Here is a 25821-nt window from a genome sequence, read left to right on the forward strand (position 1 = left end):
GATGGAGGGAGTGTGTGTGGGGGTACGCCGAGTCTCCACGTGCTGGGGAACCCTCCCCACGCGCGCGTCGGCCGCTGCTCGGCGGGGTGCAGGGCGGGATCCGGGTGCCGAAGCGGGGGTTGCTGCGGGCCACGCCCCCTTTCTCCTCCCCTTCCCCCGAGGCCCACGCGCGTGCCGGTCCCGCGAGCGCAGCCATCCTTCCGCGCCGGGCTCCCGGGCGGGCACCGCGAGGCGGCGCGCCGGTTGCCCAGGGGCCGCCGAGGGGCGGGGCGGCCGCCTTGTCCCTCCCCTTCCACCCCCCCCACTCCCCAGCCCGGGCGGGGTGCGGGGCCGCCGGAGCCGCGGAACGTGGGCTCGCGCGCCCCGCCTTTGTCTCCCGGCCGCGAGCCGCAGCCCCGCGCCCGCCGCTCGGAGCCGCTTTGTGCCGCGGCGCGGGGGGTGGGGGGCGGTGGGGGACGCGGACGCGGGGCGCGCGGGGGAGCCGGAGGGCGCTGCCGCTTCAGCATGGACGTGACCGTCTCGGAGCTCATGGAGCTGTTCCTGCAGAGCCCGCTGGTGACCTGGGTGAGGACGCTTCTCCCCCCACCTCCGCTTTGTTGCTGCCCCGACTCCTCCCGCCTCGGGCTCGGGGCGCAGCTGCTGCGGCCCCGGCGACCCTGCGGACGTAACCCGGAGGCTCCAGCGAATGGCTCCGGGCCCCCGGGGGTCCAGGGGCGGAGCGGGTACACCTGTTCCCGCCGGCCGCGGGGCTGGTTGCCCGGGGTCCACCGAGACTCGGGTCATCCCCGAGCTCCCCCCCCCCCCCCCGTCCCCCAGGCTGAATCACTCCGGCGAAGGACTTCCTACCCCGGGAATATCCTCGTGGAGTTTCTGAGCTCCAGACCGAGCCGGTGGATGGCAGTGGACGGGTGGGAAGGAAAGCCAGCAGGGTGGGCGCACTGCTTTCCAATGCATCTCAGACGTGAGCAATTTATTGAAAAGTCCCTTTATTAATTAATTAAAAAATTTTTTTTGCCTGCTCTCGGACGCTGTGGAAAAGTGGCTCTAGCTAGGAAGTTTTCCTTCCTTATCCTGCCTCGCATCTTTTGCTTGGCCGGGAAGGGGACCACCGCCCCGGGAAGAGGGGAGGATTGATGGGTGCCGACCGCAGCGGGCCCAGCCTGCCTCGGCTCGGGGAGCGTGGACACTGTTGGTGGCCAACGGTGACTTTCCTGCCTTTGCTCTCCCACCTTCCTGCAGGTGAAAACTTTTGGCCCATTTGGAAGCGACAGCCAGGACAACTTGACTCTGTATATGGATTTGGTGGACGGCATCTTTCTGAACCAAATCATGTTGCAAATGTAAGTTGCCTCTTCGGAGCCGGAGGGGTGTTTTCGGAAGTTGAAGGTTGCAGGCCCTACGGAAGGCGGACCGGGAGGGGTTCCCTGCAGGTGGGACGCTAATCAGTATACGGGATGCTTTGAGGACTTGCGGGGGGGGGATGGGGGGACGTGGAACGATCTGCCGGGACTCAGCTCTGGCAGCCTGTTTGATGAAGGAAGTTTGGACTTGATAAAAATAGTGCAGTTAACTTCAAAACCCAAGGACTTAATTGTGGCTTGAGCCATGAAATGAAAAAGCCCCCTTTCTTTTTGGGGCCACCGAGCTGTTATGAGAGTGTCTGGTTACAGGAAATGTCGGGCGGGTCAGGAGCATCTGAGGGTGACCGAAGTTTCACTGTAGTTTAAGGACGCCTTGGCTTCTGAGTCCCTTTCCTTTCCTTTTCCAGTTGCCTGGAGCAAATGCAGTCGTTAAGTTCCTCTCGGGAACTGGGTTAAAGGGCTCCCTAGAAGGCAGTCATACTGGGGCGCTGTTTGTTTGCAAGCACGAGTCTTACGCAGGGTCTTGGTAGGAGTTACACTTAGAGTTCCATACCCCTGACCACATCCTTTCCTGTTGCTCTGTGTTCTGCAGAGCCTGTCTGATTGACAGCCTACCTCCACTTAGGTGTCTCCCCCCCCCACCCCCCCGCATTCTTTTTTTAACTCTGAAGCTGCAAAGAGCACATTGGAACCGAGTGTCAGTGTGATTCACAGGCACTTGAAGCAAAACAAAACATCCTAATGTTCTCTGTGGATCAGCCCTTCCATTCACCTGTTCTAGGATTGAGAGGTATCACTTGAGCACAATCCATTAGCTAATGAGAATCAGCTTCTGTTGTGGCAGAGCAGTTTGCTTTGGTGTGTGAAGAAATGGTTTGAGTAGATTCTACCTACAACGATGTATTATTATTATTATTAATTATTTTTTGGTTTTTCAAGGTAGGGTCTCACTCAAGCCCAGGCTGACCTGGAATTCACTATGCAGTCTCAGGGTGGCCTCCAACTCACGGTGATGCTCTTACCTCTGCCTCCCGAATGCTGGGATTAAAGGCGTGTGCCACCACACCTGGCTCTTATTTTTATTTTATAAATGTATTATTTATTTGAGAGCGAGAAAGGGGCAGATAGAGAGAAAGAGAGAATGGGCATGCCAGGGCCTCCATCCAGCCACTGCAAATGAACTCCACCCATGCACCCCCTTGTGCATCTGGCTTACGTGAGTCCTGGGGAATCAACCCTTGGTCCTGAGGCTTCACAGGCAAACACCTTAACCACTAAGCCATTTCCCCAGCCTGAAGACTTTTTTTTTTTTTTTTTAAATTTTAAATTCCCAATTACAAGGTTTTCACAAGACATTTGATGTCGCATTGTGTAGAGTTGCTGGGATCTTCCTTTTCTCTTTCAGAGCACTCCCAATCTTACCAGTCTTTAGTGTTTGACTAGATTATGATCTGGAGAGACAAATCTGTTGTTGGCGTTGGTGGTGTTTCTCAAAGGACATTGAGGAAAATGAGTTTTCCTGGGGCTGGCCTGTGGCACACTCTGCCAGACCCCAAAGGTACTGGGTTCCATGGAACAAGGACTAGTGAAACTTCAACCTGTCCTTACCCAAGCTTGAGGCTGTTTAATTAAAAAGCTCAGCAGTGTCCCCCAGTCTTTTCAGTCAGCTTTTACATCCAGGCTCCAGGGAGAATAAAGGCCGGGGGACTGTTTCTCTTTCTTCCCTGACCTTTGGCATTCCTGAAGCCTTTACCACTTGCTTGTCAATCCTGGGAAGCCTGTTGGGCCATTCCTTTGAGAAATGCCAGCTCATCACATGTTCTCATTTGGCCCTGGCTAAATTTGGTTGAGGGGCTGGCTGCTCCCCTCCCTGGCAATTTAAAAAGTTACTTTCTCCTGGGTGATGCATGTGCCAACGTGATCATTTTGGAAATGAGCTGGGAAGTGTGCAGCTCCCTAGGCCAGGCACAGAGGAAAGGAGCACAGGGCAGTAATGAGTGGTTTTGCTGAAATGGGGAAAAGAGGACCACCAGACCACCTGGCACACACACTTTCCTGCTTTTGGGGAATCAGAACAGTCTGTCTCCGCTCCCCCCCCATGACGGCAGTTAGAACAGTGTTTGTCTCTGGAAGTGGGGATTGACTTGAAGGGGCACAGGGGAATTTGGTGGGTCGGGGAGGCTGAGGTAATACTCAGTGGAGTATGTTTCATTTTCTCAGAGTTACCTTGGGGCTGGAGAGATGGCTTAGTGGTTAAGGCATTTGCCTGCAAAGCCAAAGGACCCAGGTTTAATACCCCAGGACCCATGTAAGCCAGATGCAGAAGGTGGCGCATGCATCTGGATTTCTTTTGTGGTGACCTAAGGACCTGGAGCGACCATTCTCTCTCTCTCTCTCTCTCTCTCTCTGCCTCTTTCTCCCTCTCTCTCTCAAATCAAAAATAAATAAATTCTAAACTGGGCGTGGTGGCGCACGCCTTTAATCCCAGCACTTGGGAGGCAGAGGTTGGAGGATCGCTGTGAGTTTGAGGTCACCCTGAGACTACATAGTTAATTCCAGGTCAGCCTGGGCCAGAGTGAGACCCTACCTCCCCCCAAAAAAATCAATATAATTTTTAAAAGTTACACTGATTAAAATACAAATAGGAGGCTGGACGGATGGCTCAGTGGCTAAGGTGCTTGCCTGCAAAGCGTAACAACTGGGTTTGATTGCCCAGTACCCATGTACAATGAGATGAGTAAAGTGCATGCATCTGCAGGTAGTTTGCAGCAGCTAGAGGTCCTGGCATGTTCATTCTCTCTCTCTCTCCCCCCATCCTCCTCCTCCTCTTCTCTGCTTACAAGTAAATAAATAAAAATAATTTCAAACAAAAATAGGGGCTTTGGCTGAAGTTCCCTGGTAGGGCGCTCATCCATCCAGCATGTTCAGAGTCCTGGGCTCCATCCCTAGGGCCTCAGGAAAGCAAGTAACTTTTTAAAAGAACTCTGGCTCCCGTGTTGGCTAACCTGGGTCCTACAGGCAGCGTGACACTGGGTTTGTGGCTTGGTGCCTCAGTTTTCTTATCTGCAAAATTGGAAGCAAAGTTCTTTCCTGAGGGGTTAAATAGGATGATGTGCTAGCATTTTTAGCACAGTGCCCTCTGGGAACAGGAGGTGGGATCGGTCACGTTTGCAGGCACACTCATGATCCAGGAAGGATTTGAGCCTTTCAAAGTTTTGTTTGTTTTTTGTTTTCACGTGGTAAGGTCTCACACTAGCCCAGGCTGACCTGGAATTCACTATGGAGTCTCAGTGTGGCCTTGAACTCATGGTGATCCTCCTACCTCTGTTTCTCCCAGTGCTGGGATTAAAGGTGTGCACCACCACACCCAGCTCAGAATTCTTTTTTCTTTTTCTTTTTCTTTTCTTTTCTTTTCTTTTTTTTTTTTTTTTTGAGGCAGGGTCTCACTGTAGCCCAGGATGACCTGGAGTTCACTATGTAATCTCAGGGTGGCCTTGAACTCACAGCGATCCTCCTACGTCTGCCTCCCAAGTGCTGGGATTAAAGGCATGCGCCACCACGCCCGGCTTTTTTAAAAAAAAATATTTTATTTGTTTTTTAGAGAGAGAGAATGAGCACACAAGGGCCTCTAGCCACTGCAAACCAACTCCAGATGCATGTGTCACCATGTACACCTGGCTTTATGTGGGTTCTGGGGACTTGAACGTAGGTCCTTAGGTTTCACAAACACCTTAACCACTCAGCCCTCTCTCCAGCCCCCTTCCAGAGTTTTCATTCTTCAGTGTGTGTGTTTCCCCAAATCCTCAGTCTCTAAATAACTGCCTGGTTTCTTGATGAGATGTGGGGGGGAGGGTGACACTGAACCCTGAGGCCAACTGAATCCTAGCTCTGCATTTGACTGTACTTAAACTGGGTCTCTTTCCCCTCTCTCCAGGAGAGAGCCATCAAGCTAAGCAGCCGGCCGTTGCAGAGCCTGTGGGCCTGATCTCACCTGCTGGGCACCCAGAGACTATGCCACTGTGCTGTTCTGATCAGTGCCCCCCAGTTAGTAGGCCCAGGCCAGAGGAAGTTGTAGAGCAGTGTGGCTCACTGGGATGTGGGGGCTGAGATGAGAAGCTGTTACCTAACACTCCAGAGCCATCTGGAGGCCGATGGTGGTCATGTGACTGCACCTGGCCATTGTGTCTGGCAACTCTAGAAGGCTGGGTGTACTCTCTTTCTTAGCCTGGCCTCTTGGTGACATCAGCCTCACCTGGAAGCAGCGAAGCCCTGTGGGCTCAGCTTTCAGGGGAGGCCCAGGGCTGGAGCTCCTGAACGAGTGACACCGCGCGGCCTGCTGAGGAAGTCCTCTGTGAGCACAGTTGCCCTGGTGCCTCCCTTTTCCAGGAGGATGATGAAGTCTGGACGGTGACTTCCATTCTCCAGGGCAGGAGATGATTGCAGAGCCTCGAGCCTAGCGTCAGGCGGGTGGGTTCACAGCCTTTCTCTTCCACGTTCTCGTTCTGTTGTGTTGGACAAATTACCCCAGGTCGCTAAGCCTCAATTTTCCTGGTCTATAATAAGGGGGTGAGATTTTATAGATCTGAAGTGGCCTGAACAAGTTGGTGCATAAAGAAAATGTCCAGGGGCTGGAGGGATGGCTTAGAGGTTAAGGCCTTTGCCTGCAAAGCTAAAGGATTCTGGTGGTTCCACTCTCCAGGACCCACATAAGCCAGGTGAACAAGGGGTGGGGGGAGCGCATGCATCTGCAGTGGCTAGAAGCCCTGGTGTGCCCATTCTCTCTCTCTTTCAAATAAATAAAATATTTAAAAAATTCTGAAAAAAAGATGTCCAGATGTCATGACTCTATGGCCTGAGGTGGAGCTGGAGTGCACACACTGATGTACGTTTGTGCTTGTGGGAGGAGCCACCACCATATGTGAATTGAGTGCGTGTGGTGGTTTGATTCAGGTGTCCCCCGTAAACTTAGGTGTGCTGAATCCTAGGTTCCCAGCTGATGGAGGTTTGGGAATTAATGCCTCTTGGTGGGAGTGTATTATTGGGGATAGGCTTATGGGTATTTTAGACAGTATCCCCTTGCCAGTGTTTGGCACACTTTCATGCTCCTGTTGACCTGATGTTGGCCAGGGGGTGATGTTCATTCTCTGCTCCTGCCATCGTTTCCCCCCCTGCCATCATAGAGCTCCCCCTTGAGCCTGTAAGCCAAAATAAACCCCTTTTTCCTATTACCAGCCATGCGGACCTGACTGCAGCAGTGCATTTGGGAGTTTGGGATGCGCGCTGGCCGCTAACGCGGCCTCTGTATATTGCTTGTTTAGAGTCCTTGGTGAGCCCTGGGCCTAGGGTAACGTTTACAGACGGGAAGCCAATGGGAGTGATTCTTCAGCTTCGAGAAAGCATTTTCCCCTGTAATCTCCAGTTCCCCTTGTGCAGACCTGGAAGCTGAGGGCAAGAGAGATGAATTAGTTGAAAGAGTTTGTGTTGGTACAAAAACATTGGAAAAACATCTTTCCTTGTAAACTTCCCTCTCTTCCTTCCTCCCATCTTTCATTTCTCATGTTGGTGATGGAATCTGGAACCTCACTAGGCAAATGCTCTACCACTGAGGGACAGCCCCAGCTTAGTCATTTCCTTTTATTTTCCCTTAGTATTTTCTTTTCTTAATTATTAGAGAATGAATGAGTCCGGGCACTCCTGGTCCTCTTGCTGCTGCAAGTGTACGCCAGACATATGCGCCAGACTGTGCTTCTGGCTGTACATGGGTCCTGGGGTATTGGACCTAGGCCAGCAGGCTTTTCATGCAAGCACCTTTAACTGCTGAGCCATCTCCCCAGTCCCAGTAATCCCAGTAATTTCCTTTTATACTTCTAATACACGTGGGGGTGGGGGAGGAAGGGCTTTGGGCTTTGAGTCCTTAAAAATTAAACAAAAAATTCATGTTTATCATGGGAGAATAAGAACATACAGATGAGCAAAATAAGAATCGTCACTAATTTTGTGATACAGAGATGGGGAGACAGTAATGTTAATATCTGGTTCCTGCTAGATGTTGTGCATGGTGTTTATTACTGTATGTCCATGATGGGCTTGTTTTTTATTTTTATTTTATTGATGATGTAGGGTCTCTCTCTAGCCCAGGCTGACCTGGAATTCACTGTCTCAGGTTGGCCTTGAACTCACAGTGATCCTCCTACCTCTGCCTCTCAAGTGCTGGGGTTAAAGGCGTGTGTCATTATGCCCAGCTCACCATGATGTGTGTGTGTGTGTGTGTGTGTGTTTGTGTGTGTGTTCATTTTGGTTTGTTTGTTTTCTCAAGGTAGGGTCTCACTGTAGCTCAGGCTGACCTGGAGTTCACTATGTCATCTCAGAGTGGCCTCGAATTTATGGCAATCCTCCTACCTCAGCCTCCCAACTGCTGGGATTAAACGCATGCGCCGCCATGCCTGGCCTCATGATGTGTTGTTTTTTTTCTTTTGAATACTTTATTTGTTTATTTATTTGAGTTGGGGCAGATAGAAAATGGGTGCACTAGGGCCTCCAGCCACTACAAACAAACTCCAGATGCGTGCACCACCTTGTGCATCTGGTTTATGTGTGTCCTGGGGAATCGAACCTAGGTCCTTTGGTTTTGCAGGAAAGTGCCTAAACCAACCACTAGGCCATCTCTCTAGCCTACCATAATGTGTTTTTATACAACTGTATGCTCATGCCATGGCTTTCTAGCATCTTTTGAAAAAAAATTGTCATATATAAATAAAATACATGCAGAGAGAGAAAGAGACAGAAGAGAGAGGGAATGAGAATGGGCATGCCAGGCCCTCTAATCACTGTAAGCAGACTGTAGATGCATGAGCCATATTGTGCATCTGGCTTTATGTGGGTACTTGGGAAGTGAACCCTGAGTCATGAGGCTTTGGAGGCAAACGCCTTAACCTCTGAGCCATCTCTTCAGCCTCTGTAGCGTCCTTTTTAAACCTGTGGCATATGATGCATAACTCCCCCCACCCCACCCTCCGAGATAGGGTCTCACTGTAGGCCAGGCTGACTTGGAATTCACTATGGAGTCTCAGGGTGGCCTCAAACTCACAGCAATCCTCCTACCTCTGCCTCCCAAGTGCTGGGATTAAAGGCGTGCGTCACCACACCCTGCCTATGCATAACTTCCTGTGGCAACTTTCTGGGTTCATTTGTTTTTGTTGTTAATTATTTAGAGAGAGAGAGAGAGAGAGAGAGAGAGAGAGAGAGGGAATATGAATGAATAGGCTTGCGAGGGCCTTCAGCCAGTGTAATCAAACTTCAGACACACGTGCCACCTTGTGCACCTGGCTTGTGTGGGTACTGGGAAATCAAACCTGGGTCCTTAGGCCTTGCAGGCAAATGCCTTAATCTCTAAGCAATCCCTCCAGCCCGTATGTATGTATGTCTGTGTGTCTGTGTGTGTGCACACACACACACACACACACACACACACACACACACAGGAAGAGAGGTGGAGGGGAGAGAATGGGCACGCCAGGGCCTCCAGCTGCTATGAGTGAACTCTAGACACATGTGTCACCTTGTGCATCTGGCTTATGTGGGTCCTGGGGAATCAAACCTGGGTCCTTTAGCTTTGCAGGCAAGTGCCTTAACCATTAGGCCATCCCCCTCCCTTTTTTAAATGATTGAGTTGGGGATTGAACTCAGGTCCTTATGCTCACCCAGCAAGCACTTTACCAACTGAGCCATCTTCCCAGCCCCTCCCCCATTGTATAGTTTTGCTAATGGAGCCCAGGCTGGCTTGGGACTTCCTAATCCTCCTGCCTCAACTTTGAGGGTGCTTGGAATGAGCTGATAGGTGTGTACCACAATGCCTGGCAAGGTCACTGTTCTTAGTGACACCCTCTGGGTCAGCTCAGCTGGTGCCATGGTTACAATGATGTCTTCCTGGCCTAGACAGCCGAGTACAGCCTTGAGTTTGTGAAGCTGCTTTGGGGTTCATAGAATGATTGCTTTTCAGGCCCGGAAGGATGCTGTAGCCATTTGGCAGATGAGTCCACTGAGGCTCCAAGCACTCTGGCCAGGCTGGCGCCTGGGCTGAACTCCCCTCCCCCCAATCTCCCGCAGCAGGTGTGGGGTTCTGGGTGGGTGGAAATGAGATCTACCTACCTTAAGCAATGCTGAGGCTTGTGACTTGTTTCCCAATGAGCTGTCTTTACCCAGAGGGACTTGGTTAACCGAGGGAGTACTAATGATCTTGGTAATTAGTCTAATCAGTCATTTAGCTAATGTCAAAGTTCTTTTCCAGTAAGGAGCACAAAAGCAGGCTTGGCAGAGGGAGGGCGCTGCACAGTGAGATGCTCAGGTCCTGAGTGTGTAAGTGCTTTTGCACATGAGTGGCTGCCTGTCTGTGGTGCATCTTAAGGCCTTAGGTGCTTGGCACTTCTGGGGTGGCCTCTTTGCCTTAAATGAAATCTAGGATGCCATTAACAATAAAACAGGAGCTGGGCATGCTGGCACTTACCTGTGATCTCATCTAGGATTCTGTGTTCAAGGCCAGCCTGGGCTACACAATGAAACCCTGTCTCAAAGGTGAAAAGGGCTGGGGAGGTAGTGCAGAGGTAGAGCGCTTGCCTAGCACATGTGAACCCCTGGGAACAGGAACAGGGCTGGTGGGATGGATTAGCGGTTAAGGCACTTGCCTGCAAAGCCAAAGGTCCCAGGTTCGATTCCCCAGGACCAACGTAAGCCAGATGCACAAGGTGGCACATGTGTCTGCAGTTCATTTGCAGTGGCTGGAAGCCCTGGTGTGCCCATTCTCTCTCTCTCTCAAATAAAATAAATAAATAAAACCCACAAGAACAGTAAAACAGAACACCCTGCACAGTCTTTGAGTTTTGCTATGTTAAATTTCTCATTTGCCAATATGAAATTGCTTCTCATAAAGCAAACAAATGCTTTTCTCAACTGTAGCTACCTTAAGGGGAGAGAATTGCACCTTGAAGAGAAATTATGCTAAGGATACTTGCGTAGCTAACCATGCCTTTGTGATTTAAATTTTGAATGCTGCCTCTTTTTCCTAAATTAATTTCAGTGGAACTGTAAGCTTTTATTTTCTTGGTAATGAATGGCTGTAGGAGAAACATGTAACCTGCAAAAATGGCTTGGCCAGACTCTGGATTACTATGTGGGAACAATAAGAAATGCTGTTATTTGACAGTTGAAAAGAGGTCCTCTGGTTTTCCCCAAGGACCCATGGGACTCTTAGGGGGATATAGCATAACTGCTTAAGTTGCTAACTGACAGCCCACAAGGGGTTTGCATACTCATGAAACCTAGGTAAGGCTCAAGAGTGTATGTGTGTCAAATATTTACTTAAAGAGTGACCTTTAAGCAGCTTGTGTTAAAAAAAAAAAAAAAAAAGCATTGTACTTCCAGTGACATTTGAAATGATTCAATGTGTAGGTCCCTTCCCCTCCCCCTTCTGTTAACTGTTGTCTTTGAATGAGCCCAGTGGCACCTAGATTGGTTCCCTTAACTCCCCACTAGTCTGGAGGAGGGCTTGGCTGACAGATGAATCCCGGAAGACGGGCCTTTGAGTTCCCCTCCCTTGGAGGAAGGGAGGCCTTTGTTATGAAAAGCAGCCAGCACCAGGCTGGGCTGAGGAGATAGCCCCATTCACTAAGCCTGTTCTCTATGGACCCTTTCACTTCCCACACTGAGGAATTTCACAACTGCGTGTAGATGAGTGAAACTGTCAATCTCCTCAGGAGACTCCTAGCTCCATCCTGGCCAGAGCTGAGGTTTGTCCGAGGTTGGAAAATGAGAGACACTTGGGGGTTTCCCATATGACTGTCTTGGTGTTTCATCCAGGGTGCCACCTCATGTCATACACTAGGGATGTCAGGCTGTCTAAATGCCAGTGCACCCCTGGAGTGTCACTCCTAGGCAGGACCAACCTAAGGCCAGGTGACAGAGACCGCCTGGGCTGAGTGGAATGTTATGATGCTTTGCTTTGTGCACGGTGTATACACATACACGTGCTGAGTGGAATATTTGTTCTTTTGGTTTTTCAAGGTAGGGTCTTGCTCTAGCCCAGGCTGACCTGGAATTCACTCTGAATTCTCAGGGTGGCCTTGAACTCACAGCAATCCTCCTACCTTTGCCTTCCTAGTGCTGGGATTAAAGGTGTTCGCCACCACGCCTGGCTTTTTAAAAAAATGTATTTTATTTTTATTTATTTATTTGACAGAAAAAGAGGGAAAGAGAGTGAGAGAATGGGCGCGCCAGGGCCTCCAGCCACTGCAAACGAACTCTAGATGTGTGCGCCCCTTTGTGCATCTGGCTAACGTGGGCCCTGGGGAATTGAACCTGGGTCCTTTGGCTTTGTAGGCAAAAAATGCCTTAATTGCTAAGCCATCCCTTTAGCCCTTTTTTTTTTTTTTTTTTTTTTTTTTTTTGAGGTAGGGTCTCACTCTAGCCCAGGCTTCCCTGAAATTCACTGTGTAGCCTCAGGCTGGCCTGGAACTCATAAGAATATACCTAACTTACTTCCCCAGCACTAGAACTAAAGGTGTGTGCCACCGCACTTGGCTTGAAGGTTTTTTTTTGATTTTTGTTTTTGAGGTAAGGTTTCTAACCTAGGCTGACCTGGAATTCACTGTGTAGTCTCAGACTGGCCTCCAACTCAGCAATCCTCCTATGTCAGTCTCCTAAATGCCAGGATTAAAGCTGTGCACCACCATGCCCAGCTCAGCCTCTTTTTTAAATTAAATTAAATTTTTTGGCTTATGTGGGTTCTGGGGAGTTAAAACTCTATGTCATTAGGCTTCACAAGCAAGCACATTAAGTGCTAAGCCATCTTTCCAGCCCCCAGTCTCTTTTTTGTTAATTGATTTTATTTTTTATTTATTTATTTTTGGTTTTTCGAGGTAGGGTCTCACTCTAGCTCAGGCTGACCTGGATTTCACTATGTAGTCTCAGGGTAACCTTGAACTCATGGTGATCCTCCTACCTCTGCCTCCTAAGTGTTGGGATTAAAGGTGTGTGCCGCCACGCCTGGCTTAAAATGATTTTTATGAAACATTTAAAAAATATTTTTATATATTAATTTGAGAGAGAAATATAGAAATAGGCAGGGAGAGAGAGAGAGAGAGAGAAAATGGGTGTGCTAGGGTCTCTAGCCATTGCAAACGAACTCCAGATGTGTGTGCCCCCTCGTGCATCTGGCTTATGTGGGTCCTGGGGAGTTTAACCTTTGTCCTTTGGCATTGCAGGCAAGTGCCTTAACCACTAAGACATTTCTCCAGCCCTTGATTCTTGTTTTTGAGACAGTCTCATGTAGCTCAGTCTGGCCTCAGACTGAGTTTGTTAGCTAAGGATGATCTTGAACTTTGGAGCTTCCTTCTATTTCCGGAGTGCTAGGATTACATGTGTGCACCCTGTTTTTCTGCAGTGCTGGGGATTGAAACCAGGGCCTTGTGCATATGCGATCAGCAGGCATTGTAGCCACTGAGCCACAATTCGGTTTTGGTTGGTGATGTAGTTACCTTCTGTTCCCTAGGACAAAACTGACAAAAAGCAGCTGGTGGGAAGAAAGTTTATTTATTTATTTTTCTTGAGGTGAGGTCTCACTCTGGCTCAGGCTGACCTTGATCTCAGAGTGATTCTCCTACCTCTGCCTCCTGAGTGTTGGGGTTCAAGGTGTGTGTCACCATGCTCAGCTCGAGAGGGAAGATTTTATTTTGGCTTATAGTCTTGGTTGGAAGCTTCAAGGTGACAGGGAATAGCATGGCCATTAACAGAGGCTGGACATTACCTTTTGCCACAGCAGCTGTGACAGCCGTAGGAATGTGAGCCAAGTTCTAGCAAGGGGGAGCTAGCTATACCACTCCTAAGCCCTCCAACAACATACCTCCTCAAGGCAAGGCTTCACTTCCCAAATTGCCATCCGCTGGGGCCAGGCATTCCGAACACATGAGTTTATGGGGGACATCCGATTTAACACCGCGGGTTGTGTTTTATACATCTACTCAATGGTTTTCATCCAGTACCAACACACGGATGTCCCTCGTGGTATTAATAGTGTTGAACAGGGCTGTGGTGGTCAGCTGCCTGGGGAGGTATAGCAGAGGTGGTGGGGCTGCGTAGGGTCCTGGCGTGGCTTTGGCAGGGTTAGGGTGTGACTTGAACCCCACTGTCCCAGCCTCATAGACACCAGACTAATGAAGTTCATGGGACTCAAGATGGAAGGTTGGTGGTGGCTGGGAAAGGAGGCATAGTGGATGCTGGGCATGTGATTTCTACCGTCCCGTCTCTTCCCCTAGAGACCCCAGGCCAAGCAACCAGCGTATCAACAAGCATGTCAACAACGATGTGAACCTCCGCATCCAGAACCTGAGCGTCCTGGTGAGGAACATCAAGACCTACTACCAGGTAGGCTGCTCTGCTGTCCCCAGGGCGCCGGTGTGTCCGCAGCGGGGCCCCTCGCGTGGGTTCCCGCAAGAAGCCGAGGGGAAGCGGTGCGCAGTTCAGGCAGCTGCCTGCTGACCCTTGGTGCTTTGGCTTTAGCCCTGTTGCCGGGTGTCAGGTCAGGGGGAGCTCTGGCACTGTGGAGTGGTTCTTGCCAGGCGCTGTGAGGATCTGCAGACTCTTGATTTGCGGCCACCGTGCCATGGCTTCTGTCTGGGTGCACATGGGGAGAGCCAGGTATGGAGGCTTGAAAGCCAAAGCTAGGCACGATGTGAGTGAGGCAGGCAGCCAGAACTCAGAATGGGCTGGGGAGACCTGACGCGTGCTGGTCAGTGGTGTCTTCTCCAATGTGGCTGCGTAGCCATGATTCTCCAAGGTGACAGAAAGGTCTCAAAGAGGTGATGCTTCTGTAGTCTCCATGACTTGCTTGGAGCCGTAGTCACTCACGCACTTACTGTAGCTCTTGGGCTGTAAAGATGGCTGTCTTAGGGTCCAGCTGGCCCAGTGGGTCTCATGTCGGTGACCAGCTGTGAGGATTCAGGAGTGGTCTGAACCAGAGACCTCAGTGTCTACTCAAAACCTGAACAGCCTGGTGTGGTGGTTCACGCCTTTAATCTCAGCACTCAGGAGACAGAGGTAGGAGGATCGCCATGAGTTCGAGGCCACCCTGAGACTACATAGTGAGTTCCAGGTCAGCCTGGGCTAGAGTGAAACCTTACCTTGAAAAACCAAAACCGAATCAAAACAAAACAAAAAACCCATTGTGTTACCTGAGAGGCAGTTTGCTGTTCTTTGGGTACTGTGGAGGGTTCTAGGAGATGGGAAAGGGTTACACAACTAAGTGCTGGCTATTCGAGACTTACCCCAGGAGGACATGGCTGGAGGACAATCCTGTGTGCTTGTCTTCCCTCTGCCCTCTTAGCTGTTGAGGGTAGAGCTGTGTGCATCAGTTGCCTCAGCACAAAGGGCGCCTAAAGCCCCGGGAGCCCTCGCTGCTGGCCGTTGAGGGTCCCGCCCACCCACTCCTGCCTGCCTGCAGAAAGCTGGCGAGACGTGTGCGTTCAAGGCTGACGCATTACCTGTGCACGGGGTCCTGTGTTTTTTCCTTTTCATTTGTGGCAAACAAATGAAGTTCTCATGCTAGAAGCAATGCGTGCTCTTTTATAAACAGCTTGGAAAACAAATAGAAAACAGAACCACCCATATACCCCCAGAGAGTACCCCACAATCGCTAACTGTGCTTAGTACTTCCTCTTGGTTCTCAAGTGAATGGGTTTTGTTTTGTACCATTGTGGGCATACATATGTTTAATGGCATATCCTGCCTCTTTTTCCTTCCACCATAATGCTGCCTCAGAATCATGCTTGTTTATTATTGTGGAGGGGTAGTAAAGGCATTTATTTTCCCAAGAACCACTGCTTGGCCTCTGTGTCCGAAAATAAGCTAGAAGGGTGGGATAAAGTGACATATATGCCATTCCTAGCCAGGGTGACCCATGCCTGTGATCTCAGAACGTGGGAGACAGAAGCAGAAGGATCGAGAGTCGGAGGCCAGCCTGGACTACAAAGTGAATTTGAGGGCAGCGTTGGCCACATACCAAGACTGTGTCTCAAAACCATCCATCTATCCAGCCAAAGAAACTAGTGTTCCCTAATCTGACTGGGGAGTCTGAAGGGGGAGAGGTCACCTCCAGTGGGTGGGGCTCCTTCTTGGGGGGGGTCTTTGTTCTTTTTTAAAACAATTAATCTGTCTCTTGCCACTGCAAACAAATGCCAGACACTTGTACCACTTTTTGTACCCAGTTTACATGGGAGGCTTGGAAATTGAGCTCAGGCTGGCAGGCTTTGTAAGCAAGTTTCTTGAACCTCTGAGCCATCTTCGCTGCCTTCCTTGGTGCTCTTTAAAGCTTGGCAGACACGTGAAGGTTTGCTGTTCAGCCCTGGGGTCTAGACTGTTCTGTTCCCTGCTGTCCCCTCCTCTCCCATGTGGAGCAGGCAGCCTTGAGAAGGACAGGGCTTCTCCACAGGCTGTTTCTCAGGAAGCTCGAGTTGGCCTCTGATAGCCTGAAGGGGAGGCGGGGGTAAAGGGGCCTTGACCTTTTCCAGGTCAACAGTGTGGTGGAGCTCTGGTTGCCAATGTATAAACCCTTTCTTTCTCCTTCTTTCTTTTCTCCGTCTTTCCCTCCCTCCTTCCCTTTTTTAAAAATCAATTTACTTTTTATTAACAACTTCCATGATTGTAAACAATATCTCATGGTAATGCCCTCCCTCTCCCCACTTTTCCCTTTGAAACTCCAATTCTCCATCATATCTCCTCCCCATCTCAATCAGTCTCTCTTTTATTTTGATGTCATCATCTTTTCCTCCTACTACAATGATCTTGTGTAGGTAGTGTCAGGTACCGTGAGGTCATGGATATCCAGGCCATTTTGTGTCTGGAAGATTGCATTGTAAGCAGTCTTACCCTTCCTTTGGCTCTTACATTCTTTCTGTTACCTCTTTCGCAATGGACCCTGAGCCTTGGAAGGTGTGATAGAGATATTTCAGCGCTGAGCACTCCTCTGTCACTTCTCAGCACCAAGGTGCTTTCTGAGTCACCCCAAGGTCTGCCATCTGAAAAGAGAAAATTCTCTACCAAAAGTGAGAATAGCATTAATATAAGGGTATGAACATTAAGAGTAGTGTTTACGGGGCAGTTGAATAAGCATAGTATATACATTTAGCCAGACTGCCGCAGACGTTACACCCCTAGGGCTCATGACTACCCCTGTTTTAGGTTCTCAGTATCAGGGATGTATTCTCTCCCAAGGAGCGGCCCTCCAGTCCAATTAGAAGGCAGTTGGTTTCCACCATGACAGATGTGTCACTGTTGCACCTGTTGGCTCATTTGCCCTGGCTGGCCAAATAGAAGACTTACAGTGTCCACTGTTCAGTATCTTCACTGGTGATTTCTCTCTTTCCCATTGAACTGCATGCAGCATGGCTTTTTCCAGCTTTCTGTCAGCTGGTCTACATGGAGGAGGTTTTCAGTTCAGCTCCAGCAGGATTTCTCAGTGGCTTTACAGCCCAAGTATGTGGAGTCTTCAGCAATAGGGTCTTACCATCTATTCCTGGTGGGAAACCAAGGGCCTCGGCAATGGCCTGTAATGTTTTGGGGTCATCGGGGACCTCCCTGGCCAACAACTCACTGGAAGGTATCCCATCCCTGGCACTGAAAATTTTCTAGTAACAACCTACGGCTCTTGAGTAAAATATTTTTTAAAGAGAATGTGATGGTGAAAGTTGGGGTACACTGCCAAAGGGTTATGGCCACTCCATTGGAGGGTACTCAAGAGCATCAGGAAGCCATCTGGGGTTTTTACTTGTAGGGTTTTTAGGAAAGCTGGGGCCACTTGCCAGGGGTGCAGTTTGGATGGTGGTCTGGTTTGCCAGGTTTGGGTTATATAACATTCTCTCTACCATGCATGTCCTTCCCATGATGGGTCTGATTTTATCATATGTACACCCAGTTATACATAGCTATATAAATAAGGGTTTCTCCTTAAAAGTTTAGAATACATAGTTTGCCTCACTGCAGTATATCCCAAACTGGTCCAGGCTGGGTGCTTTTTTTTGTTTTTATGAGGTAGAATCTCTCTCTAGCCCAGGCTGACCTGGAATTCACTATGTAGTCCCAGGGCTGAACAGCAAATTCATGGTGATCCTCCTTCCTCTGCCTCCTGAGTGCTGGGATTAAAGGCATGCGCCACCATGACCGGACCTTTAAATTTTTAAAAAATTAATTGGGGGGGGAATAGAGAGATAATGAATGAGAATGGGCATGCCAGAGCCTCTAGCCACTACAAACAAATTTTAGACACACGTGGCACTTTTGTGTATCGGGTTTTATGTGGGCCCTGGGGAATTGAACTTGGGTTGTCAGGCTTTGCAAGCAAGGACCTTAAGTGCTGAGCCATCTCTGCAATCCCTATAAGCCCCTTTTTTTGTAGTTTTGTAGGGTCTCACTCTAGCCCAGGCTGAGCTGGAATTCACTATGGAGTCTCAGGGTGGCTTCAAACTCATGACAATCCTCCTACCTCTGCCTCCCCAGTGCTGGAATTAAAGGCGTGTGCCACCATACCTGGCTTAAGCCCATTCTTTTTAAATATTTTACTTATTTATTTAGGGGGGGGGGAGGGGGGAGGGAGTGAGGGAGAAAGAATAAATGAATATGAGTGGGCATTCAGGGCCTGTGGCCACTCCTATTGGTTCTGCTGGGGCTGGAACCTTGGAATCTGCATTTGCAAAAGCACCCCAGCTGCTTAGGTAGGATTGAGGATCAGTGGGCAAGGTGGTAGATCTTAAAGTGTGGTTCCTGGATCAGCATGGGCAGTACCTGTTGGAAATGTTGGTTGTCAGGCTTCTCCTAAGTTGAGTTTTTTCCTCAAGCCCCTTGGAATGGTGAATGCCCTCCCAAGGGAACCAGCAGGTCAGATTGTTTTCAGGGAGATCTTGGGGAGCTCCATCCCCACAAGGCCTGGGGCAGAGGAGGCTCTCTTGTTCATCACATGTGTCTCATTGCCCCTAGACAGGAAGGTAGGGTTCCACAGACATCTGACGAGGGTCAGGAAAGGGTGCTCTGGCGGGAGGTGATCAGAGGGAGCTGCCAGGGAAGGGCAGAGAAAGTGAGAGCCGGACAAGGTCTTGGAGAGAGTGTGTCTGGGTCTGTCTCTGATGTAATGAAGAAACAGCTGGCCGGTGAGAAGTGGGGGTGTCAGCCCCAGGAAAAATACCCCCAAGTGGGGCATGTGTTGGGAATATGGAGGGGCCCCAACCAGATGCCGCAGTTTCACTACCTGGTTGCTCCAGTTTGAGCTGTATGTCATGAGATGCTTGTTCACTCGTTCAGTGAGTATTCGTTTTCTTCTGAATTATTTTTATTTATTTTTTTAAATTTTTTGTTCATTTTTATTTATGTATTTGAGAGTGACAGACAGAGAAAGAGTCAGAGAGGGGGAGTGGGGAGAATGGGCGCGCCAGGGCCCCCAGCCACTGCAAACGAACTCCAGACGTGTGCGCCCCCTTGTGCATCTGGCTAATGTGGGTCCTGGGGAATCGAGCCTCGAACCGGGGCCTGTAGGCTTCATAGGCAAGCACTTAACCGCTAAGCCATCTCTCCAGACCATGAATTACTTTATTTTTATTTTTATTTTGAGACAGAGTCTGTAAACTAGTTTGGCCTCTTAAGACAATCCACCTGCCTCAGCCTCCCCAGTGCAGAAATTATGGACTTGAGCCACCATATGTAACTCTCTCCATTTATTTTGAGTTAAATTTTGGGTTTATATGTAGTTCATTTTGTTCCACTCAGAGCCTTGGATATTTACATTAATTGCCTATTCATTTGAGAGCAAAGCCAGTATGAAAGTGAGTCTACTCTGGGCAGAAGCCCCCCCAGGAAGGCAGCGGCAGGTGTACGCTTATTCTTTGGCAGTGGTGTGTTGTGTACTGCTCTGTTTTGGTCTTCTGCCGTCCTGTGCTTTCTCCTGTCATTGATTTGGTGACATCCAGGTCACCTTCTGTACTCTTGTTGGGGTGTGTGTGTGTGTACATGTTTGTGTGTATATATATTGGAAGAGGGACACATGCACGTGCATACTGTTTTTGTGATCTTTGTTTTCTCGCACTGCTGGGATGGAATGCAGGGCTTTGAAAGCGAGGTGAGCATATTCCCCCTGAGGTACATCTCCAGGCCTGCTGTGTGTGATCTCTAAGCCAAACTTCCACCAGTGGTCACAGGGTGGCTACTGCCAATGAGAAGTATCTTGAGAAACATGCAGTCAGTTTGAAGACTTGTCAAAAGTTAAGATAGAGCTGTGGGGGCTGGAGAGATGGCTTAGTGGTTAAGGTGCTTTGCCTGTGAAACCTAAGGACCCAGGTTTGATTCCCTAGGGCCCATGTAAGCCAGATGCACAAGGTGGTGGCTGCATCTGGAGTTCATTTGCAGTTGCTTGAAGGCCCTGGTGCTCTCTATCTGCTTCTTTTCCTCTCTCTTAAATAAATAAATAAGAATATATTTTTTAAAAAAAGCCAGTTGTGGTGGCGCACACCTTTAATTCCAGGACTCTGGAGATAGAGGTAGGAGGATTGCAGTGAATTTGAGACCACCCTGAGACTTCAGAGTAAATTCCAGGTCAGCCTGGGCCAGAGTAAGACCCTACCTCGAAAAACCAACAAAAAAAATAGGGCTGGAGATACGGCTTAGCAGTTAAGGTGCTTGCCTGCAAAGCCAGAGGACCCAGATTCAATTCCCCAAGACCCATGAAAGCCAGCTGTGCAAGAGGGCACATGGATCTGGAGTTCATTTGCAGCAGCTGGAGGCCCTGGTATACCCATTCTTTCTCTGTCTTTCCTTCTTTCTTTCTCTCTCAAATAAACAAATAAAATTAGAAGAAGAAGAAGAAGAAGAAGAGAGCTGTGATCCCAGTACTTGAGAGAGAGAAAGAAGCTGGAGGATTAGGAGTGCGTAACAAATTCAAGGCCAATTTGGGCCACTTGAGATGTTATCTGAGGGGGGGGGGGAAGGAATCCGAAGAAATGTACATTCAACATGGAAGATCACCGGTGGGAAAATGTATTAAACTTGCAGAGCTCTGTGTTTGTGTGCCGGAGGAAGCGTCAAGTCGTGTGTTTCCTTAGCGGCGAGGGCCGGGGCTCTGCAATGGCCTGCCTGCCCCACAGCTCATGAGCGCGTTGTGCTGGGAGTTGCTGAGGAGAAATTATCTTCTCCACTGCTGACTTTTAACAGTAAAGAGGAGGCTTATGGCCACATTTTGAGGAAATGAAAGATAATGTTTTTGATTATAAAAAACGTTTTCTTAGTGCGGGATAGGAAACGTAAAGGAAATTAAATTCCCTCCTCATCTCTCCACCTGGCGACACCCACTGTTAACATTTTGATACTTACATTTGCTTTCTTTGTTTCTGGGTCTTTCAGAGGATGCACTTTACCACGCACATTGTCTGTAACCTGCTGCTGCTTCTCTTTTTTTTTTTTTTAACAAATTAGTTAATATTTTATATATTTATTCTTTGTTTTTGTTTGTTTTTCTGAGATGGGGTCTCACTTTAGTCCAGGCTGACCTGGAATTCACTGTGTATATGTAGTCTCAGGCTGGCCTGGAACTCATGGCGATCCACCTACCTCTGCTTCCCAAGTGCTGGGATTAAAGGTGTATGTCACCACACCCAGTTTTTTCTTTTCTTTTTCTTTTTTCTTTTTCTTTTTAATTTCTTTATTTGAGAGCAACAGACAGAGAGAAAAAGAGGCAGATAGAGAGAGAGAAGGGGCGCGCCAGGGCCCTCAGCCATTGCAAACAAACTCCAGATGTGTGCGCCCCCTTGTGCATCTGGCTAATGTGGGTCCTGGGGAATCGAGCCTTGAACTGGGGTCCTTAGGCTTCACAGGCAAGCGCTTAACTGCTAAGCCATCTCTCCAGCCCCCTTCTTTCCTTTTTTGAGGTAGGCTCTCCCTGTAGCCCAATCTGACCTGGTATTCACTATGTAGTCTCAGGCTGGCCTGGAACTCACGTAGATCCTCCTACCTCTGCCTCCCAAGTATGTGCCACCACACTCGGCTTGCTTCCCTCCCTCCCTCCCTCCCTCCCTCCCTCCCTCCCTCTCTCTTTCTTTCAGAATGGGTGTGCCAGGGCCTCCAGCCGCTGCAAAGCTCCAGATGCATGTGCTGCCTTGTGCATCTGGCTTACGTGGGTCCTGGAGAATTGAACCTGGGTCCTTTGGCTTTGCAGGCAAGCGCCTTAACTGCTAAGCCATCTCTCTAGCCCTGCGTCTTTTTTAAATGGTGTACTATTTTCCTTTGCCATTAGATACTTCGTTCACCTGAATTTCAGTGTCTTCATGACATCTCACATGGCTGTATTATCGTTGACGCTGTCAATTTGTGTTGCTGTATTATATATAAATGGTACACTTGGCGCATAACTATTTCAGTAAATGTTTTTCATTTCCTTGGGGTAAATTCCTACCAGGGAGCTCCTGGGTCAAAGGGCATGAATACTTTGAGGGTGTTTGCTCCTTATGGTCACAATTGCTCCTATTTATAGGCTTTTGCTTTGCTTTTTTTTTTCCTGGTGAATTGCCATCTGTGTCTGGGATGGTTGTAGAAGGAACAGCGTTCTCCATTGCTCTCAGTACTGGAGACTTCTGTCTCCCTTTTAGCAGCCTGAAGTCCTGGGATGGGTGCTTGCTTTGCAAACACTGGGGCCTCATACATGCTGGGGCAGTACTCTGCCACTGGGCTACACCCCAGCTCTCTGAAATGATGTTCACCAGTCTGTCTGGACCCCTTTCTGCCAGGAGCCATTGAAGGTGGCTTGGGAGTTGTGGAGAGGTGATCACAAGGTCAGCATGACAGGCTGTCTGGACATGACTGGGCCAGTGACAGCCCCAGGAATGAGTGGGTTCTGGCCTCTGAGCCCTCCGTCTGCCCTTGGACTTGGAGGATGGACATTCGTATGATTACTGCCTTCCGTTTAAAAGTTCAGGAGCACCTGGGGAAGTGAAATGGGAGGGTAGCAGTCTGTGGGTCCCTCCTTTCCTCTTCCGGTCCCCCATTCCCTCACTGGTATATGCAGAGTGATGAAATGCAGGAAGGGAAGCTCTGGTGGCCCAGAAGTGGGTGTGGCTCACTGGGCAACTTTGTTCTTCCTTTTTTTTTTTCTTCTCGAGGTAGGGTCTCACTCTGGAACAGGCTGACCTGGAATTCACTATGTAGTCTCAGGGTGGCCTCGAACTCACAGCGCTCCTCCTACCTCTGCCTCCCAAGCGCTGGGATTAAAGGCTTGCACCACCACGCCCGGCTGTTCTGTTCTTTTTTCTCCTAGTTCTGAAGGTGTTGTCCAAACCTGAGTTGGTGGTAGGAGAGAGGCCAGCTCAACCTGTTGCTACAGCTCATGTGTGCATGTGACATGGTGGTGTCTCTGGATATAGGCACAGCGAGGATAAGGACCTTTCCCTTAGCACGTGACACTTGGCTTGTGTCTTGAGGGAGCCAGGGTTATATCTTCACAACAGAAAAGTGCTCAAAAGTTTTAGAGCCAGGTGTGGTGCCATACGCCTTTAATCCCAGCACTCGGGAGGCAGAGGTAGGAGGATTGCCGTGAGTTCGAGGCCAGCCTGAGACTCCATAGTGAATTCCAGGTCAGCCTGGGCCACAGTGAGACCCGACCTCGAAAAACCAAAAAAAAAAAAAAAAAAAAAAAAACACCAAATTTGGGCTGGAGAGATGGCTCAGCAGTTAAGGTACTTGCCTGAGAAGCCCAAGGACCCAGGTTCAATTCCCCAGTACCCATGTAACCAGATGCACAAAGGTGGTGCAAGCATCTATAGTTTGTTTGCAGTGGCAGATATCCTGGTGTGTTCTCTCTCTCTCTCTAATGAATAAACATATATTTTTTTTAATTTTTATTAACATTTTGCATGATTATAAAATATATCCCATGGTAATTCCCTCCCTCCCCACCCCCATACTTTCCCATTTGAAATTCCATTCTCCATCATATTACCTCCCCATTACAATCATTGTAATTACATATATACAATATCAACCTATTAAGTATCCTCCCCTCTTCCTTTCTCTACCCTTTATGTCTCCTTTTTAACTTACTGGCCTCTGCTGCTAAGTATTTTCATTCACGCAGAAGCCCAGTCATCTGTAGCTAGGATCCACATATGAGAGAGAACATGTGGCGCTTGGCTTTCTGGGCCTGGGTTACCTCACTTAGTATAATACTTTCCAGGTCCATCCATTTTTCTGCAAATTTCATAACTTCATTTTTCTTTACCACTGAGTAGAACTCCATTGTATAAATGTGCCACATCTTCATTATCCACTCATCTGTTGAGGGACATCTAGGCTGGTTCCATTTCCCAGCTATTATAAATTGAGCAGCAATAAACATGGTTGACCATGTACTTCTAAGGAAATGAGATGAGTCCTTAGGATATATGCCTAGGAGTGCTATAGCTGGGTCATATGGTAGATCAATCTCTAGCTGTTTTAGGAACCTCCACACTGTTTTCCACAATGGCTGGACCAGATTGCATTCCCACCAGCAGTGCAGAAGGGTTCCTTTTTTTCCACATCCCCGCCAACATTTATGATCATTTGTTTTCATGATGGTGGCCAATCTGACAGGAGTGAGATGGAATCTCAATGTAGTTTTAATCTGCATTTCCCTGATGACTAGTGACGTAGAACATTTTTTTAGATGCTTATATGCCATTCGTATTTCTTCCTTTGAGAATGCTCTATTTAGCTCCGTAGCCCATTTTTTGATTGGCTTGTTTGATTCCTTATTATTTAACTTTTTGAGTTGTTTGTATATCCTAGATATTAATCCTCTATCAGATATATAGCTGGCAGAGATTTTTTCCCATTCTGTAGGTTGCCTCTTTGCTTTTTTCACTGTGTCCTTTGCAGTACAAAATATTTAATTTCATGAGGTCCCAGTGATTAATCTGTGGTTTTATTGCCTGAGCAATTGGGGTTGTATTCAGAAAGTCTTTGCCAAGACCAATTATGTTGAAGGGTTTCCCCTACTTTTTCCTCTAGCAGTTTCAGAGTTTCAGGTCTGATGTTAAGGTCTTTAATCCATTTGTACTTAATTCTTGTTCATGGCGAGAGAGAAGAATCTATTTTCATCCTTCTGCAGATATATATCCAGTTTTCAAAACACCATTTGCTGAAGAGGCTGTCTTTTCTCCAATGAGCATTTTTGGCATTTTTATCGAATATCAGGTGGCTGTAGCTACTTGGGCTTACATCTGGGTCCTCTATTTTGTTCTGTTTAAAATGAGTGCTGTATTAGTTATTTTACTTGTTGCTGTATTGTTCTCTGATAGGAAGCAGCTTATGGGAGGAAAGACTACAGGTTTTTAAAAAATATTTAATCTCGGGGGGGGGGGAGAGGGAGAGAGAAAGAGAGAGAGAGAGAGAGAGAGAGAGAGAGAGAGAGAGAGAGAGAGTTAGTTAGTTAGTTAAAGAGAAGACAGACAGAATGGGCATGCCAGGGCTTCCAGCCATTGCAAGCGAACTCCAGATGCATGCACCACTTTGTGCATATGGCTTTACGTGGGGGATCGAACTCAGGTCATTAGGCTTTGCAGGCAAGCTCCTTAACAGCTGAGCCATCTCTCCAGCCCTGAGCTGGTGCTTTTAGGAGATACCTTCCACCATGGTGGCAGCAGAAGGCCAGCTGGTCACATTGCAGTCACAACCTGAAAGTAGAAGGCAAACAGGAAGGGAGGCTAGGCTATAAAACCTCAAGACCACCCCCAGTGACCCACTTTCCCCACCTCCTAAAGGTCCCACAACTTCCCTAACAGCACCGCCAGCTAGGGACCAAGTGTTCAGTCACACAAGCCTGTGGGACACATTTTCATCCAAAGCACAAGAAGTGTTCTGCTACTCAGCTTTGACGTGCAAAGACTCCCTCAACAAGCAACTCAAAAGTAAGAAATGGCCAGGACTGGAGAGATGGCTTAGCAGTTAAGGCACTTGCTAGAGAAACCTAAGAACTCATGTTTGAATCTCTAGGTCCCACACAAGCCAGACGCACAGTGACACAAGCACGCAATGTCACACATGTGCACAAGGTGGCGCCTGTGCCTAGAGTTCGTTCTCAGTGGCTGAAGGTTCTGATGCTCCCATTCTCGTTCTCTCTCTCTAAAAATTAAAAAAAAAAAAAAAAGTTGACTTCTGGTCAAGATGGCAGAATGGGATCCAGAGACAAAAGCAATAGGTGAAAACAGGGTCTAGATTCTTCACAATAATCTCTTCTCCCAAAGCATGAAAATGGCAGAGAAAACTCAAGAGGTCCAAATCCATCAATACGACAAGAAAAAGATAGCCAACTGCCAACCATAAGACATGCCACCTCTGCCTCTACCACATCTGTGGACGCTAGTATTGCTCCTACTGCCAGTGTGACAACCAGCTCCAGGGGAAGGCG

The 25821-nt window shown here is 48.7% G+C and overlaps 1 protein-coding gene across 1 annotated transcript in view; it reads left to right on the plus strand.

The window, feature by feature from the left end:
* Positions 1–465: 465 nt before the first annotated feature.
* Positions 466–25821, plus strand: part of Ccdc88c (coiled-coil domain containing 88C) — a 152145-nt gene continuing 126789 nt past the window's right edge. Inside the window, exons 1-3 of the mRNA XM_045154020.1 lie at positions 466–564; positions 1240–1340; positions 13667–13775. Of these exons, the coding sequence (XP_045009955.1) occupies positions 505–564; positions 1240–1340; positions 13667–13775 (270 nt within the window). The 5' untranslated portion in view covers positions 466–504. The remainder of the gene's footprint in view (positions 565–1239; positions 1341–13666; positions 13776–25821) is intronic.

Source organism: Jaculus jaculus, chromosome 7 (genome assembly GCF_020740685.1).
Source record: "Jaculus jaculus isolate mJacJac1 chromosome 7, mJacJac1.mat.Y.cur, whole genome shotgun sequence".
Taxonomy (NCBI): domain Eukaryota; kingdom Metazoa; phylum Chordata; class Mammalia; order Rodentia; family Dipodidae; genus Jaculus; species Jaculus jaculus.